Genomic DNA, 12,294 nt, shown 5'->3' with positions numbered 1-12,294 from the left:
CGCTTCCAAAAAATATTGAATGGTTGCATATTTTCTGTTGTATTGACAATATTTTAGAAAAAGAGGGAAAAGAAAGCTGAAACTCTAGTCCTTGTCATTTCTTGCATTTGATACATAGATGTACATAATCATGTATTACAATTATGAGGTGATGTTAGATATAAAAAGTAGCACTTAGTGTTTATTTCCTCCCTTCTGTGCTACCATTTGCTTCTAAGTTTCCTGGATGTTTTGGACATTTGCAGTTGGTGCATTGTGCATTTTATTTCATTGTACATGTGGCTGCCACTAGATGGTGATAGACATGTGTACAATATTAACAGCTGCACGTCGGTGCAGATCAGGGTTCATTTTCATATGGCCCTCAATAAGTGACTGGGAAATCAGTGCTTACTAGAACAGTGTCATTCTGATTCAGCCCTGTGAGCAAGAGCATCGCATGGAGCTTTTTATAGCAAAGAAATATTCACCCAGCACGCTTCTCCTTATGGCAGCAGCCTCCTGTGCCAAACTTGTAGTAGGCTTTGAGAAGACAGCAGTTCTCCTAAAAGCAATTCTGCATGAGGACTGTTGCTGTACTCAAGGTTTTTGGATTCTCTATCCAGTACCTCAGCCAACTTAATCAAAGGGATAAAAGATATGGTTGAAGGTAGGGAAGGAAGTGTTTTCCTTTAGAAGAATTATGTTCTAGGAAAGACACAAAGAAACCACATATTCTAGATCAAGAGGCTGACTGTGTGTGTTCCTGAGCAGCCAGGAGTGGATCATTTAGTCCTAAGGTGCTTTTCTTTCAAGCCAATAAAGAATTCTTATCTTGGATGGTAACATAACATAAAATGTCTTGCGCTGAAGTCAGCACCAACTGTCGTGTGATCAAAGCTGTGTCAAGTGCAGTGGCTTTGATACCTCAGAGCTGGGCCTTAACCTTGAACATTTCTGTGCACCTAGGATGGAGCAGTGTGGACTATGAAGAAAACAAATAGTCATTTTTCCTTCAAATGCTTGTTTCAGTCAGCTGTGACCAAATCTGGTTTTACTAGAGAGTCCTATTGTTGCCCTTCATCTCTTTATGTTCGAAATTTCCGGTGTAATATCTAATGAAATAGAAGTTAGATTTCTGTTTTACTGAAGCTTTAAAGAGATCAAGTTTAATACCAAGCTCAAATGGAACATTTCATTCCACAGGGAGTAATTTTGTCTTTGGAAAAAACACTTACTTCATTTTGTAGGTGTCTTTCTTGGAAGAGAGGTTTGCATCAAGCAACTGACAATGTTTTAGTTGTACATAAACTTGAGAAATTATTTTATAATTTTTTCATTACTACCTCAGTGCAGATGGACTGGACATCCTCAGATGGAAATTCTCAATTGGATTTCTTTACTTCTGTTTAATACAAATTTTCATATTTGTTTCTAGAATCACCAGATGCTGATATTGCCATGGAGGTAGCTACATCCGAGCAGCATGTTTCTGAGGCAATATATGACTGTGTTATTTGTGGACAAAGTGGCCCTTCTACTGAAGACAGACCTACAGGGCTAGTTGTACTATTACAAGCGTCCTCAGGTATGAGTAGGTGGCTTGTAGGAAAAGCAGTGTTTCTGCAGCTTTTAGCGTGTGTACATAAATCCTGTTGTGTCTCATGAGGTCTGGAAGCACACAATTTCCCTTCTTTTTTGTGGTTGGTCATCTGTGAGACACATAAGGAACTTTTTAAAAGTTTGGGGTAATTCCCTCCTACTTTCTATTAGCTCTTGCAAATGCAGGAGTGCATTACAGATCTGCAAGAAAATCAGGAAGGAAAATCGGGAAAAACTGGAAAGAAAAGAAAATTAAACAGCCATCAGCGTGTCTGCATGTAGATACAAGTGGCAGTGGATATAGGTGTTTGTATATACATATATATAAAAATATATATAAAATGTACAAGTGCAAAAGAACAACTTCCACTGTTTAGATTCTTCAGTAAGTTTTTACTTTTTAAGATCAGCAAAGCTCATTATAGTTACAACCCAGAGTTGCCTGGTTGCTTTCTTGCTAGTTTGGCCCGTTGTTACCCATTGTGTGTTGCTCTTTGTCCCGCAGTGCTGGGGCAGTGCCGCAACAGCGCCGAGCCCAAGAGGCTGCCCACCAGCGAGGAGGAGCAGATCTACCCCGGGGACACCTGCGCAGCGCTGCACGACGTCAGGCTCACCACCCTGCAGCAGTACTTCAAAGATGTGAGGAGTTCCTGTGCACTAGACTGCTGCTTGAGAAAAACTTGCATGTGAAGGGATAAATGAAATTACAACTGAGAGTTCTCCTAGTTTCATTTCTATGTTTAGTGAAAGCTTTTCATGTTGCAGTCATTCTGAAGTGTTTGCATTTGATAGGGTCCTTATTGTTAAATAGTTTCTGGCTCTCCCCAGTTATATTTTTAGTGAGAGGTATCTAGTATATCTACAGGCTATACAGTCAATAAACATCCAGACAGATACTCTCTAAAAGAAGGTATTTCACAATCCAGTGTGACCACACAATTGAAATTTGGTTTCACTGTCTTAAGCAAACACCAGTTCACTTGTAACCCTTCGGAAAACCCAGTCAAGGAATTGCTCTAAATCAGGTAAAAGTATTTTGGAAGCACAAAGTAAGTGGAAAGAGTTGTTTTAATCTGTAACAGATTTCTGGGCCACTACAGAGAAGGGGAGTATGAGTGGATGGGAAGGATAAACCAGTAGAATGCATCCTCTTCTACTGAATCGTCAACTGTACACAACATCTGAAGTTCAATTTTACATTAATTGATAGTAAATGTCTCCTTTGCAGTTCTGTTAGCTGTTCCAAACAGAGTTTTACATTACTTCAGCAAGCCAAGTTACAGCTTCTCACATTTAACTGTGAGAACCAATTCTTGTTGCTTAGCAGGACGTTCACTTGTAGACCTTTATGGAAGGGCTGCCTGTGACTTCCCTTGCTAGTGCTAAAAGAGCTATGTGAGATAATACACAACTGTTCTGAGAAATCATTTTTGGGAAGGATAATATGGAACCTGTGACCCTAAATTAGCTTCTATAGACTAGTCTTAGGTGAGATGCCAGCTTTTCAGTGTATCTAACTAAATAAAGAGCCTTTAGAAGTTTAAAGATTGTCTTTAAATTGGAAAAACTGGCAATTTTTATTCTAACACTACCTTTTTCATAATGACATCCACAGATAACTAAAATTTGCCAACTGTAGTCAAGCAGCTTGCTTGTGTAAATTAATGTAGAGTAAAATTCATAAATTGCTTTGATACACTCCTAAAAATTGGTCAATCTTTTCAGAAAGCATCTTATTCTAAGGAAAATATAATATATTTCCTTGCTAGAAAGTGAAAGTCTGAAAGACCTAAGCAAAAAATTGTGTTTTAACAAATGATCTTTTAGCTGAGAAAATCTGTGGACAAACTTCTTTTGACATTGTTGATAGTGGTTTAGTGTTTCAGATAGTTAATTAATGTTTTTCCTTGCTGAAGTAATAAAAAGCATGGAAGTAGTGCTGAAGTGGAGCTTTATTTTCACATGTTCGCATACTACAAGTGGAAGGAGTTCCAAGTAAAACGTTATCAAAACCTTGATCTTACCAAAGAGTGTATTTCCCTTTCAGTAACACTACCAACACATCAGTCTAACATGCACTGTAATGCAATGAGCAAACGTGTCCTACTTTCAAAAATTCCAGTCCTGATTCAAACATCAGTTGAATTAGCTATTTTTGCTTTCACACTTTCAGGTCACTACTGTGCTAAAAAGAAAGTCCCTGCATGAAAGAACTAATCCTTAAATTGCTCTGGACATAAAAATGGAAACATCTGCTAGTGTCTTGAGTGTCTTGTTCAGCTGAGCTAAGCAATAAGAAGTCCTTTTGTTTATCAGCTGTGTCCTCCCCAACAAGTGTCCTTCCTCTAATAGATTTTGGGAGGCAAGTGAATAATTTCATTTAGATGTAAAAATTTTAAGTTATGAAATATGATCTAGCTTATTCTGCTAGAAGAAAAAAAATCAACAAAAATGCCGTTCAAAACTACATGCTGCATAGAGATTGGGTAAAACTTCTGTCCATAGAGATTTAGTCTTGCACTTTCTTAGCTGGAATTTGATGCTTGGTGTCAGGGAGTAAAGTTCTTGCCCATTAAAGGAAAAATCATTCAAAGTGATTATTTTTAATATGGAGAGGTATGGCTAAAGATCAGGAGATACTGAATTGATAGGACTGTTTGCAGAATCCCACACAGATTCCAGAATCTGTAACCAATAGCTTGATGTAGGTGTGCTCTATCCCAAGCCTGTGGCTTGCTTTGGACTCTCCTTTATTTCTGAGCTCAAGAGTAATAGAGTAAAGCCTTTCTGGCTAAGACTTTGAGGTTGTTTTGTTGGTTGGTTGGTTGGTTGTTGTTTGGGTTTTTTTACAACTGCTACCCAGCAGCCTCATGGATATATATAGATAGGATTTTTCTGAATGAAATATTGGTCCTGTGGGGCTTAGCCAGACATATCGTCCAACCTTATTAATACTGCAGCCTACTCAATCATCCAGGAACCAGCAGGAGAAAGTGTTTCTTATTTTATGGCCTGAGAGGCTCACAGCACATTATGAATGACAGGTTGAGGCATGGTGGACAGGAGCATGTCCCATAGCTAAAATTTGTAATTTTGTTTTGGTTTCCTGCTCTTATGCAGGGAAAAAAGAAAAAAAATATACTTGGCCACTCTTAGAAAATGCAAGTATCAGAGTTATTCATGGTATTCTGATTTTGCATCATACATTTAAGACCATTCTAGGGTCAGTCTACACTGAAAGTTATTTTCCAATTCTGGTAGCCATAAATCTTTCTCTGTTCTTTAAATGTATAACCAGAATGCACATCTCAGTCTGTGTATGAAATTTTTGAGAAACAGAGATTTACTACTTAGACTGACTATACTTAGGGACTCTGCAAAAAAATTTTCTAGAATTCTGTATAAATTTGCCAGAGGAGATTGTTTCTTCAGGTCATTATTTTCTAAAAAAAATACCAGTGGGATAACTTTTTCGGACTTGTGGGCTGTAAGTGCAGCCTTCCAATAAGGCCAGTGTTTCCAAAACAAACCTGGTATACAACTGAGCTCCCTAAACAAGTATTTGCTCTCTTTTCCAATTATGATGAGTTATATATGATACTGTTCAACAGCTCATTAAAACCCCCCAGTGTTTACACTGAATTTTAATAACAGATTGTGGTTTAATTATATAACTGTGATATTGTTATTTTGGTTACCTGTAAAACTGAGTGGAATGTGTTGGAACAGTATATTGCCCTTGTAAAGGGCAGAACTTCTGCTGTTGGAGCAGCTGTTGGAGTTAGACCCACCTTCATGCAGTAACACAAGAGATTTCTTAAAGAACTTGTTACCTTAAGTGACAAGAACTGCAGAAGTTGAATAACTGTTTGAAAGAATAGCGTAATAGCAGCCATGTCAGTCAGCATAAATAAGAACCTTTTATAAAATGGATTTTTAAATTTATTTCCTCAGGATATCTTTTAATTAGGTAGCATGCTAGGAAAAATCTATCTTGTAAATCTTGAAGTTTTGGTAAATACTTTTATAGCTTTATAGATAATAGTTGTTTTTTCTCCCTGTTGTTGCTTTGTTTTAGAGTTCCTGCCTGCAAGCAGTGTCGATAGGCTGGGAAGGAGGTGTTTATGTACAAACTTGTGGTCACACTTTACACATAGATTGTCACAAATCATACATGGAATCCCTACGGGTAAGTAAAACTGAAGATCATAGTTGTTCATTTGGATCTGAATGGCTTTTACTGAAATCAGTTCCATTTATGCTGTTCAAATCAGATCAGTCAAATGTTTTGTGTGAATGTACAGAATGTTTTATTATGTTTCAAGAACTTCATAACTTAATCTCTTATTGCATCTTGACGTTACTAACAACAGTACTTTGTTTTCAGTTATTCTGATATATCAGAAAAAATCTTGTAAAAAATTAATCAGCGCAAAAAATAAAGACTAAGTGATGACTTCTTGTTTCATATGAACCAGCATTTTTGTTCAAGATTACTTTACAGGATATCTCTTCAGGTTTTGGTTTGGTGGGTCTTTTGGTGGGGTTTTGTTTGTTTGGGGGAGGGCAATGGTTGGGGGGGCAGGGTGTTTGTGGGTTTTGTTTGTTTTTGTGGTTTAGGGATTTCTTTTCATTTTGAGAAAAACTGTGAGCAATTCCTTGTATTTTTAGTGTCAGCATTGCTCGTACTGTGAAACTTAACCTCTAAAGAAACTAGGAGGTGTGCAACCTTTCTTGGATCCCATGATGAATTGTTCTTTTCCATATTAATTTAATTTGCTTGCAGCAGTAATTGTGTCATCAAGATAAATATAAAATAACATAAAAATTACATAAAGCAATACAGCAGCCAAATTTGGACTTTTGTGGTAGAGTCTCACTTGCAGAATTTTGGAAATGTGATTTTTTGCATCTTATAAATTCCGAAGTCATTTTTCTGATGGATTCTCTAATAAACTTGAAACAAACCGTTACTCCATGTAACTGTATTCTTGAGTATTCTGGATTATTCAAGTGAACTTCTGATCCTAGCATGTTTTACTAGTATCTAGATGAGTGCATAATAATTTTGACCATTTACTACCATTTTTAGGACCGAAATAAGTTATATAGACCTGTGTTCATCTGATTAAAACATTTATTTTTACATAATACAGTTAGATATCAACATGGGAAACCATGGAGGCGACTCATGAAGGTGAAGCAAGGTTTCTTGCTAGTTAACAGGACACATCCTCACTTTCCAGACATGCACTTCTGTGTCCATTCTTTCATCCTTCATGTGATACAAGAAATCATCAGGGTTCTTCTCATGCTGCCTGCCAGTGGCCGCTTGATTGGGCTTTTTTCAGCCTGTACTTGGAGTCTCAGATTTTATGGGAATTGTCAGAAAGAGACAACACACATGAAATGCTGGAAATACTCCGTTGAAGTCCTTATTATGGGGTTATTTTTGACAATGTAGAGTGCTTAAAAATCAAGAAAATTAATTGAATTGAAGGAATGTAAGACAGTCTCTAGTGGCTAAGACCTTTGTCAGTAAAATGGGGAACTATTCTAGCTATTCTTTCTTCGCAGCTTTAGGTTTTAGACCTAGTTTTTTTGGCTACACACTTGAAATACCAAGCAAAAAAACCCTATGATCGTTTGCAAATTTCAGCTACATCTTCTTTATTTTCTTGTAGAATGACCAAGTCCTCCAGGGTTTTTCAGTGGACAAAGGAGAATTTACCTGTCCCCTGTGTAGGCAGTTTGCCAACAGCGTTCTTCCTTGTTATCCTGGAAACAACATGGAAAGGAGCGTTTGGCAAAGTCACAGTAACAAGAGTATGCAAGACCTTGTGCAAGAGGTGGAAGAGCTTCAAGAACAGCTGGGAACTTTCCCAGTAAGCATCAGTGTAAGGCAGAAAGATCCTTGTTAATTTGCCTCTACCTTTCAGTTTTTACATTATATTGCATTTGTGATCTCTTAGAAACCTGGCAACCTCGGAAAGGTCATTTTCTTCTGACATTGAAGACAATGTGCCATTGTTTTCTTATCAAGAAACTTAGGGCATTTACTGCATTTCCTACTAAAAATAAACAGTTGAAAGCTGTGACAAAATGTGATTAATATAATTTTTTGGGGTACATTTTCAGTTTCTCCATAGTAATTTACATAGAACGAGTTCATGTAATATGAAATATATGTATAATTTCCATGCAATGAAAAAACAGCAATAGTCTTGTAACTGGAAGGTATTTAAACAGTGTCTCTTAAGAACTTTGTAAGGTATGGGCTATTTGTTTTACAGAAAGAGCAATTTGCAGATGCTCATGTGTTACAAAGCTTCATGAAGTCTTCTAAATGACAGAATAAAATAATATTAAAATTTTTTACCTTCAAGTCTTGATGGAGATGCTTCGTGTTTTTGTGTATTTGTTAAGTGCAAATATACTTTAAAATAGCACAAGCACTGAGGTTCTTAAACTTAGGAGATGGACAAAACAGTTGTTTTCATATTCAGAACAAATCAGAATAACTTTCCAAAATATTCTGACACATCTGTGAGACAGAATACTGACTTTTAATGCATATTTTTTCATAACCTGAAAATATGTTTTACAAATATGAAAGTACTACACTTTACAATCAATTACTGCATTTCTTCAGGTAAAATTAACTAATCTTCTTTTGTGTCTTTGCTCATAGTCTGAAACCAACCTCAGTAAAGAAATGGAATCTGTAATGAAAGATATAAAAAATACCACACAGAAGAAGTATACAGATTATAGTAAGACTCCTGGATCACCTGACAATGATTTCCTGTTTATGTATTCTGTAGCCAGGTGGGTATGATTTTCTTTTTATATTTTTTCTTTTGTATTTCTCACTAATGGTATTAGTCACTAGATAGCTTTCTTCTTAAAAACAAAGCATTTAAAAATATTTCATCCTCTCCAAAAAGGACTTTTTGACTATTCAGTACCTCAAAGTTATATTCTGATTTTCATATACAGGCATTATGCAAGAGGAAGATTTGTGCCTCTCAGTTCATTTTTACTGTGTGCAGCAGTGGCACAAAACCCAGAGAACATTGTGTCATATGCTTTTTAGTTTTCTTCTTAATTCAAGGTTTTGCTTTCCGTATATCAAAATTTTATGTTGCATTTCTTGTTTTACTTTCCTGTCCCAAACAGTCAAATCTACTCTGTCTTCTACAGAATGAGATTTTTTTCTGTATCACTGCCATATTTCTAGTTTTTAAATCACAAGGTGTTTTTTTTTCTTTCTGCCACACATTAGTTTTATTTACTTAAAAAAGGTTACAGAAGGTGCTTTTTTTACTACATCATCAACTAGGAATTTCTCTTCATTTAGTCTTTAGACTTCTAAAAAAGTGTTGAAACCAGCAGCATTTTCTTGGTGATGTTTGTGGTTTTAGAGCTGTCAGTGTCACGTAGACTCTCTAAGAAAATCAGTCTCTCCTTCTATACCATAAATATTAAGGTACTCTGAATGGTTCATCTGTTTAGACTTACTGTAATACCAGGTTTTCCCATAAGAACTTGAAATACTCATTAAGCAAATAATCTTCTAAACTCTGACTCACTGAGGCCTGCAGGGAAGGTGCTGACTGCAGAGAAAGTGCAAGCATAGAAGTGATGCCATTGAGTAGCATTTTTTAGTTGCAGTTTCATAAACTCTGGTTGCTGAGTGTCTTTAGTATGTAAGCAGTGGAAATATTCAAGGCTTGGCTCAGCAGGACTCTGAGGTTCCACTGAAATCAAATCTAAGATTCCACTTTTTACAGAAGGTTAGACCATCTAATCTCCAGAATTCTCCTCCAACTTGGATTACTATATTATTCTTTTAAAAGAAATGCTATCTGTATTCTTTCAGAGTATTTTAACTGATACAGAAGAGCTATGAAATTCTATACATAGCAAGTTAAAGGATTATTCTGTATTTTGAAGTGGTATATTCTATACAAGGATAAGTAATGTTGGGATTTTTTAGCAATAACATGTTTGATCAATACAATTAAATACCCTTCCAAAAATACAAAAGATTCAATATTTCACATATCAAAGTATGATTACTTGTAACCATAACTTTATATGCCATTTAAGGTACAAAAATGTTGTTAAAATGCATTTCTCAGAGCCATGTTATATAACTTTTAAAATACTAGCTAAACAAATGTATCTATATATCACTTTCATATTTACACACAGAGCTCAAGATTTGTTTTCATTCAAAGAGTTAAAAATACCTCAAACTAGAACAACATGTCATTGCTTCTTGCACTGCTGGAGAGAGAAATCGTGGTGTACACTGTGATTAGGATGTGTCACTTGTACTCCTTGTGACCTTCTCCTGTTCGGGTTAGACTTCTGTCACCAATTTTCCATTTATCCATGTCTGATGAATTTCAGGTGTTGGGTCCATCCTTCTGTATTGTTACTGTATTGTTAACTCCTAAGATCACTTATGAGGGAACCTGGCAGATCAGCTTCAAGGTGGTTAACTTGTCTTGCTTGCCAGTGCAGCAATCCAGATTTACACGCTTCTACTACTTAATAATTGCATAAGAACTGTAGGGTTAAAAAAATTGAACTTTTCAATACATTTTGAAATTACTGTACAGTTTGTATTTATGGAAATAAGTCTGTACATCATCTTCCAAACTGCAAGAGTTTTCTTTGTATGATTTTATTATGTGTTTAATTTTAAGTAATCAAATAACAGCCTATCCACAATTAAAACTACATACTGAAGTAATTTACTTTCTGTAAGTTGTTCCTCTCATTTGACCTGTTTCTTCCTGATTTCCATCCAGAGTGGTTCTTGAGGTAATTATACCCTTGCCTTCCTTACCAACCAGTAACCTTTGAGCATTTCTAATTCCAGGTGTTCTGAAGCATTTAATTGGTTTTGGTCAGACCTTCTACACTGTTGCACAGTTTTTCCTGGTATTTAACCTTTGTTTAGATGAGCATTTGAATACAATGATACTTTGATTAACGCCATGTATTTCTGTGTGAATTAAACATTCTTTATCTTCTTTTAAGTCATATTCCATTTTCAATCAGAAAATGACATCATCTCCTGTCCTAAAAGATGCTGGTTTAGAGCTGAATGGCAGCTTTGCAGTGGATTATTGCATGCTGCAATGGGAAGGTGAAACGATACATAGCCAGTTGCTGCACGTTATTCTTTCTCCTTCAGGAAAAAGGGAACTTCCTTTTTGCTTACCCAGGCATATGTCACTGGTAGCAGAGAAAAAAAATAACAAAAGAACTCTCTACCACCTCATGGGAGGGCTAGCTGCTGTCTGTTTTCCTAGTGCAAGAGGCATTTTGGGTCTTGGCATCCTGATTTGCATGCACAGCTGGAACAGCAGCTCCTTGGTTACCTCCTGCTTTTCCAACAGTTGTATCTTGTTAAATTTGTACCCTTTTCACGCCTTCCTCCTTGTCTTTGCTGACATTTACAAGATTAGTGTAGGATGTCATTCCCAAATCATGTGTCCTAGCTTTAATTTTAATAGTTCCACATTCAAAGCGTTGAAGACTGTCATTAGTGGTGGTGTCTTGGAGGACTGTTTATGTATTGCATAGCAGTGGTTGCATGCATTTGTTGGCTGTGCAAACAAACCTGTTGGTTTCTCTGTCAGCTCTGTATACACTGATGTAAGAGCCGTGTGTTCTTTCCTTCTGAGTCTGTCTCTCAGTGTCTGGGGTTTCTGCATCTATGTGTTGTGTTTGTAAATTGAGGTGAGAAAAGTGATAGTGCTTACTATGCTTCTTCTGTCCCAATAGGAAGAGCAAGTCCATCCAAATATATTCCCTCTCTGGAAAGAACATTGCATTTTTACTTTCCCCTACTCTGTCCTGATATGAATTCTCAGAAATGTGAAATCACCCTTCCCATTCCCAATATGCTTCTTTTAATAAAAGCCTCCAAGAAGAGATGAAGTAGGTCTGTTTTTAATCAGAAGTCAGGACAGCTGAGCAAAATCCATTTTCTCAGGGTTTTTTCTGTGAGTGAGGAGGATAAAGGCAGTGTTCTACAAATTTTTTTGCTCCAATGAATGACACTGAGATTTCTAGATAGGAAAAGAAGACTCTCATAAAGATTTTCTTTCTCATTCTCATTCCTTCATGTTGAGGAGTCTGAGATAGCAAAAGATTCTTTCAGAGACCACTCTGTATTCCACACTTCTATCAGATGCCCCCAGTTTTTCTTCATTGCTTTTCTTCAGTAAAGAGCAGAGGGAACACAGATCCTCAAGGCAGAAGGGAGCTCAAATTAGGGAGGAGATAAACTGCTCTCCTAAAAAGGATCGAGGTCTGTACCTGATGTACAATATTTTCTGAAGCATAAGTGTTCATTTTTACAGAAGTGCTTTCTCTACTGTGCATTTTTATGCCAAGTTACAGATATATTTTGAAAGAAACAGATTGAAGGAAAAGTTTAATAGCTACATTTCCAAGAAAGCTGTGCTGTAAGATGCTGTCTTTAAGGAGCTGGGGACAATGAAGAAGTGGGGGAGGTAGGAATTGGTGTCATATATGTGAATAGAGTATTTGATGACAGAAATAACTTTCCTCACATTCCTTATAGTAAAAAGTCCTATATGACACCTCGTATGTACCAGCAAGAGGTATTTTTCAGAATTGTCCCTGAGGTTTGTTTTGTGAAATGGCACATATGCCTCGGTGAAAGGG

General features: G+C 36.6%; 1 protein-coding gene across 2 annotated transcripts in view; it reads left to right on the top strand.

The window, feature by feature from the left end:
* The window catches only part of UBR3 (ubiquitin protein ligase E3 component n-recognin 3), a 106,626-nt gene that overhangs the window by 58,265 nt on the left and 36,067 nt on the right, over positions 1-12,294 (top strand). The window contains exons 25-29 of one of the 2 annotated variants that reach the window (XM_063400541.1): positions 1,418-1,567; positions 2,087-2,220; positions 5,660-5,770; positions 7,266-7,466; positions 8,273-8,409. In XM_063400541.1, the coding sequence (XP_063256611.1) occupies positions 1,418-1,567; positions 2,087-2,220; positions 5,660-5,770; positions 7,266-7,466; positions 8,273-8,409 (733 nt within the window). Of the gene's footprint in view, positions 1-1,417; positions 1,568-2,086; positions 2,221-5,659; positions 5,771-7,265; positions 7,479-8,272; positions 8,410-12,294 lie in introns of both variants that reach the window. The other variant, XM_063400540.1, reaches the window with a different exon arrangement.

Source organism: Prinia subflava, chromosome 6 (genome assembly GCF_021018805.1).
Source record: "Prinia subflava isolate CZ2003 ecotype Zambia chromosome 6, Cam_Psub_1.2, whole genome shotgun sequence".
NCBI lineage: Eukaryota > Metazoa > Chordata > Aves > Passeriformes > Cisticolidae > Prinia > Prinia subflava.
This window is presented reverse-complemented; position numbering and strand designations above follow the sequence as displayed.